At 34.8% G+C, this 7,123-nt stretch overlaps 1 protein-coding gene across 1 annotated transcript; it reads left to right on the plus strand.

Moving 5' to 3' along the window:
• The first annotated feature begins 494 nt into the window (after window positions 1–494).
• LOC124915508 (transcription factor IBH1-like 1) lies at window positions 495–1,396 on the plus strand. The gene is made up of 2 exons (XM_047456235.1): window positions 495–625; window positions 784–1,396. Exons 1-2 carry the CDS (start codon window positions 588–590, stop codon window positions 1,370–1,372), a joined length of 627 nt encoding a protein of 208 aa, XP_047312191.1. The 5' UTR covers window positions 495–587; the 3' UTR covers window positions 1,373–1,396.
• The last annotated feature ends 5,727 nt before the right edge of the window (window positions 1,397–7,123 follow it).

Consider the following 7,123-nt stretch of genomic DNA (forward strand, 5'->3'; position numbering starts at 1 on the left):
ATAATCAAATATTATTTTATTTATTTGTTATCAATTACACACTACTCAATTCAAAAATTAAATATTAAAAAATAATTTTTTATATTTATTTTTTAAACTATTTTATCTTTATATATTAATATATTTATATTTTTTATTAAAAAAAAATTTACTTACTCAAAATCACACCCAATTAATATTATTTAAATAAAGAACCAACTTATGTATTTGAACATTATCATATTGAAAAATATTTTATTATTTTGAGTTGAATAAAAAGAATAAAATTAAGAATTTGAAAGCTTGATAGGGAATTAATTTAAGATGAAATTAATATGATATTGATAAAAGTAAAAAAGAATGCTAAATTAAAAATAAATTGGAGAGAGAATAGATGAGTGCTAGCAAACAATGGCTAATATTGTGGGGTATGGATCCCCATGTGCATGCATGTGCCATGTCTATCTCAAACAGCCCCCACCACCATCTTCCTTCCTGCACATATATGGGCTTCTCTTACATTCTTCCTTCTTCCATCTCTCTCTCTCCCTCTCTCTCTCTCTGTGTTCTTCTTTCTTTGGTGAGTCTACCAATTCATAGTAGTTTCCATGATCAATCAGTTATCTACTATGAGATCTACGCCAAGGTAAGTGATTTCAATATCAAATTACAAAGAAAACCAAAAAAAAAAGCAATAGACACCATTTTTCATGGAATAAAGATAAGCAAATGTGGTCATTTTTAAAGTCATATGCTTTATTTCATGTAAAATAACAATTATATATATAACCTTTGATTTCGCAGAATGACTAGTTCAAGTACTTCTCTCAAGCAATTATTCATGAAGAAATGGATAATGGGTATGAAAGCTTGCAGCTCTTCGATGAAGAAATCTTCTCTCTTGGAGAGAAAGAACACCATCAAGCTCTCCGCTGACTTAGCCATGGCATCCACTAGAATGGTGGCCGGTTGTACCACCTATTGGCGTCGAGCCATAATAACGAATGCCTCAAAAGACCCGAATAGCAAACATTTAATCAACCACATAGTGGGCAAGTACTCACGTAGTAATAATAATTATAATTCAGTACTCATGACCAAGATAACTTCCGTTCAATTACATTGTACAAGACTATTGAGAAAAAGTAGATCAAAGAAGAGGAAGAATATCGTCGGTTGGCGCACTATGAGTGACAAAAAAATCGCGGCGAGCATTTTGTCGAGGAGGCTCGTGAGAAAGAGAACTCAAGTGCTGAAAAGTCTTGTTCCTGGCGGGGAGGCCATGGATGAATGTTCTTTGATGAAAGAAGCCATAGATTATATTATATCACTCCAAACTCAGGTTGATGGGATGAAGCACATCATCAATGCTGTTACTGCTTCTAAATCTTAAAATTAATACTGTTTTTCTTATAAGGGAAAATGTAGATTAATTATGTCAGGTCAAATTAATTAAGCTAGCAAATAAATAAGTAGCTAGGTCAATGTAAATCATATCAATTCTATATTTTTGAAAATATAAAATTTTCATTATTATACTATGTAATTGTAAATGATATATCTATTCGAGCAACAAAAACCCAATTCAGTATACTTTGGATAAGAATTATTATGAGTTAAATTAAAATTAAAAAATAACAAACAATATGAATAGAATTATTTAAAATTAATGATGTCAAAATTGAACAAGTCCATTTGAAGACATCTCTTAACAGTGGCCCTTGTTACACATGTCTTTTATTTAACTAATTCATTTTCTCATTATCAAGATTAAATTTAGGAATTTTAGAATTATTATTTATCTCGCTTTTTGACAGATAATTATTAATTCTTACTTTTGAATACATTGTCCACTCCACTAGAGAAAGGCACCATTGTATCATTTTTCCCGTACAATCTCTGCACCCTATAGCCTATTCCTCATAATATAATCAAATGGATGGAGTAAAAATTTAGATTTAAAAGACTTTGAATATTGCAATGAAAAAAATTTAGAATGCTTCAAACTTAATGTAAACAAAATCTAAAATCTAAATAAACTTAAAGAGAACTGATCTTCAACTGAATACAAATTTTATTTTAAAACCACTACACTACTAATATATTATATCATTTAAAAGATTTTGAATACATAAAGTTTTAATAAAAATAAATTTATTTTTTAGACTAAGTTTAAATTCAGTACGATCCCTATATACATCCACCATACTTATTAATGTGTCTCTCAAGTACATTAGGTTCATTTCATGACCCAATGTTAATTATACGGCAAGAACAGTGGGTTTTCAAGATCTTAGGTAGATTATTTTTAATTTAGCCCCTTCATAAAATTATAAATTTCACTTAAGTATCCTTATTTTATATTCATGACAAATACACCCATAAACTTGATTTCATATTAGATAACATTATTTTGACTTATATAAAATATGATATTTGTACAATTATTTATTATAATAGTGACTCATAAATTCCAACAATCTTCCACGGGATCATGTATGTACAAAAATAAATGTATCAACCATAATACGCAAGAAGTTCCGTGTCATCTCAATCATATGTTGTATAAACAATCTTATCAATTAATTATATCAATATATGACCAACGAGCTCGTAGATACATTTAATCATTACTAGACCCAACAATGATCAAATAAATCAATACAATTAATCGATAAATCATATCATGAATGTGAGGAATGAAAATTCCATGCACGGTGATATTTTCATGTCAATTTTCAATTGATCTTATTTAAGTAAGATCAAACTTTTATCATTATTGTATAGAATATTTTTAAACATTATCATAACTGAAAAACAAAAATGTTAGAATTAAGTTAAAAAAGAAAATAGGGGAAAATTATTAAATTATGATTAAAAAGGAAATCATTAATTAAGTTGAATTATGAAAAACACTTTAATTGATCAAAATGAATTTAGGATAATTAAAATCAATACGACATAGTTTTGATGATGCGTTGATAAATGAATAAAACTAAGTTCAGCAAATATTTTAATGCGCAGGTAAAGCTGAAGAAGCACTAACAGTAGTCCGAAGAAGCGCTAAAAACAGTCTGAAGAAGCACTGACAACAGTCTTGCTCCATCAGCACAGTTGTGTTACGCTAATAGCCGAGTAGACAACATCAGTGTTACGCCAACAACTATGTTGTGCTAACAGCCGAGTAAGAAACAACAGGGTTGCGCCAACAACTGTGTTACCCTCATAGTCGAGCAGGAAACAATAGTGTTGCGCCAACAGCTGTGTTGCACTAACAACCGAGTAGGCATTAATAGTGTTGCGCCAACATATGTGTTGCGCTAACAACATACTTCTACATTAGCTTAATACGCCAAAATGTACAACTTTCACGTATACGAATATTCCATTAGTTCGTGCACTACTATCCCGTACGCAACATTCTACCAAATATTCAATCAATATGCACACTAAAATCCCGTACGTCACACACCAACGAATATTGTTTGTCTGAGCACTATTATGAGCACTTTATAGTAATTTCAGTGTTGTAAGTTGAACAGAACGTTGTCTGTTCAACAAAGAGTGTGATAACTAGGAGTTCAAAACAAGCAAGTGTTAAGACCTGTGATCTGAGTGGGCTTGTGTAGAGGCTATACAAATCAATGTCTTCTAGTGGAATTCTTCTGGAAATAGAAGAAGGGTGACCTAGGAGTTTCATCTTCGAACATCCACAAAATCTTGTTTCATATCTTTACTGCTTCATTTAGACTTATATCTGCCGCTTCAAATCCCGTAAGAATTTTCCGCACTTGAAACCGTTCAAGAGCTTGCTACGATTTGTCTAAGAATAGAAACATATTTTCAATCTTTAACAAGATTAAAATCACATAAAAGTGAAAAATAGTACAACAATATTCAGCCCACCCTTCTATTGTTGTCATCGATCCTAACAATAAATATATACACAATACTTTAAAGTCATAGAACAAAAATATAATATAAACTCCCACTTAAACTAAATATCTTCAAATACAAAAATACCCATGCGAGAAATGTTCTCATGAAAGACCTTGGGTACCAAGCCTTTTGTAAGAGGATTTACTAACATGGAGTTTGTTCATATATGTTCTATGCTTAACTTTCTATTTTGTACTCTTTTTCTTTAACAATAAGGAATTTAATGTCAATAAATTATGACTTTTTTTGGGAATTAAAGGAGAACAAACCTGACACCCCACAATTATACCCCCACTTAAACTCAAAACGCTTCCAGAGGGAATCGAACTCGTGACCTTTTGGTTATTTAAGCCAACCCTTTTTTTGGGAAAACTAAAAAAAGAGTTGGCTTAAGAAACCAAAATGTCACGAGTTCGATTCCCTCTAGAAGCGCTTTGTTGTACTCTTGTTGTTATTGGAATACAATATGACTGACCTGTTGTCATAGTACAATTTTAGTTGTCTTTCAATTCCTTCCATAATACGCAACCATGTTGAAAACATTCTTAGCCATAAACCATAATTTGATGTCTCATAACATGTTATGAATTCAACTACCATGGTAGAAGAATGTCACGGGCTGAAACTCGGTCACCGAATATTTCCTTATCCCGCACGACACTAGTCTAGATTGCCACAATACTATCTAGTCATCCTTTCTAAAGATACAAGAAGATGGGACACTTTGAGAGAGAAAAAACTTGGAGAATATCTTGTTTATTACAAGTGTGAGGTACAAGATTGTGAGGTGCTTAGTTTATGGACAAGATTTGGTTATATACAAGTTGATGGATTATTCTAGATCCACCTTAAGTTAGGTTATTATAAACACTTGTATAACCTAACCTAGACCCAAGATTCCTAGAGACTTCTAGAGAATTCTACTAACTACATACTTTTGAGAACTCCTAGAGAATTTTAGAGAGTTCTCCTATTTACATACTTTAGGAGCTCCTAAAGAATTCTAGAGAGTTTTATGATCTTACCAAGAACAAAGAACTCCTAGGGAAATCTAGAGAGTTCCACAACCTACCTAGAACAAAGAACTCCTAGAGAATTCTAGAGAGTTCTACAAAAGGAAAAGTTATAAAAACCTTGAACCTTTCTAAAGAGTCTCCATTGTGGGCTTGAAAAATTCACCCCATTTAAATGTGTCGTGACATTCTTCCACACCTAAGTCGTGGCCGTCATAGGAACGACCTTAGACCGATACTTTTCAATCTACTTCCAGGCATCCCATGAGTGATCTTCCTTTCCCCTGCTATTCTCGACACCAGGTTCACTTATAACGGCCAACTCCAACTAATATGAGATGTTTCTTACACGTCTCTCATTTTGATCGGTCCCTCGTATTTGCGCACAAGCTCCTTGAGTACAGATTGTAGAGACTTCAATTGTTGAGAGGTAACTTCTCCATTCATCGATCCCCTTCCTTGAGTGCACTCCTCTTCAGATATGCCCCTTTCTTCATCTTCTTGGTGGCTCCGTCCAAAGATGCTTAATCACGATCTGCATCCTTCTTTAAGGATTTGACATGAGTGAAGGCATACTAACTTTGACCAATGTTGCATGTGGCCAAACCTTGTGGAGATGATGGTTGTCTGGTGTCTTTAGCCTTGAGCCCCTCGAAGGCCTTCCCGCACACTCTCTCGACTCCTTTGGATACTTTCCTTTTCTCCTTGGAATCCTTCCCATCATCCACCCTAGCTAAAGTGGCAAATGTTCCTTCACCATATTTGTGATCTCGGTTGTATCGCATTGCCGAGAGCATGCCCATTCCCTCTAATTCTCTGCTTGTTGGTATCACGTTAGTATTCCCGTGATTCAAAATGATTAGTGAATCGGAAAAGGGTATTATACAATCACATACCTTATTAGACCATTGTAGTCCCAACACTACATCGTAGTCTTTCATAGGGACTTAGGTAAACGAGACTGTCCCAGTCCAATCTCTGATCTTGGTGTGCACTTTCTTAGTCTCCCCGGCAGCCTTCTTGGCTACATTAAAGAACATGACCGTTCCTCTCATTGGGTTGATGCGAAGACCCAACGCCTTAGCTACTCCTTCGTGCATGAAGTTGTGAGTAACCCTTGTATCTATTAGTCCTTGATGCGCCTTTCCCTTATTAAAGCTTCCACGAACATTGAACCCCTCTTTGTTCCCTTGATCGGCTCCGCAATACTACTCTTCACAACATTGAGCTGTTTTAATGATCCCATTAGAGTCCCTTCCTCTTCCTCAGAGGACTCAATTCCTTTAATTTCTACAACCTTTTCCTCTTTGAATGGGCACATATACTTTATGTGATTGTGAGCATCACAAATATGACAAACTTTTGGCTTACCCGTTTCGTCGTGTTGCCTCCCTGAGTTATTTTATGCAGGCCCCTTCTTGTGTGGGCGGTCTCCCCCACCTTTCTCTTTGTCATGTGGGAGATCTCCCCCACAATTCTCCTCATCACCTCGGACGAGCTTCGGTCTGTCCATGGAAACCCTGAGCTCGATCAAACTCTCTACAACTGCAATTACCTCGGAGACGTTCTATACCTTGGCCCTTTGCAACTCTAACCGTGCCTAGGTCTTTAGGCCATTAACAGACGCAAACATGGCCTCTTGTTCCGTTAAATTAGGTAACTCGAGCATCAACTATTAGAACTCCTTCATGTACTCCTTGATGGTCCTATTGTGCACAATTTGATTTAGCCGCTTTTGTGCCTCAAAATCGGCATTCTTTGGGAAGAATTGGCGCTTGAACTCGATCTTGAAATCGTCCCACGTCTCCATTCGCAACATGCCTCATTCAATATCTACATCTTTCCTCCTCCACCATAGTAGTTCCATCTCTTTCAAGAAGAAAGCATTAGTAAAAAAATTCCATGTAGCGAGTAAATATAGCGATTGGTCTAAAGGCCAATCACTATTATCAATGTAGTGGCGATTGTGTTTAAATTCAATCGCTACTACAATTATAATAACGACTGGCTTTTAGACCAATTGCTACTACCTTAACATAATGATTATTGGTTACAAAACCAATCTCTTTAAACCAAATTAAAAACCGTAAAAAAGAGGTGCCATGTTTTACCGCCTTTTTGAAGTGTTAGTAGCGATTGGATAAGTGACCATTCACTATTATTTTAGCATAGTAGCGATTGGGTTCCACACC

This window comes from Impatiens glandulifera, chromosome 9 (genome assembly GCF_907164915.1).
Source record: "Impatiens glandulifera chromosome 9, dImpGla2.1, whole genome shotgun sequence".
In the NCBI taxonomy this organism is placed as follows: Eukaryota; Viridiplantae; Streptophyta; class Magnoliopsida; order Ericales; family Balsaminaceae; genus Impatiens; species Impatiens glandulifera.

What these genes read in the sequence shown, in the direction of transcription:
- LOC124915508 (XM_047456235.1), top strand. Translation starts at nt 588, where the DNA reads ATGATCAATCAGTTATCTACTATGAGATCTACGCCAAG. An exon ending in ACTATGAGATCTACGCCAAG is followed by an intron (nt 626 to 783) that starts GTAAGTGATTTC and finishes TTGATTTCGCAG; the next exon opens with AATGACTAGTTCAAGTACTT.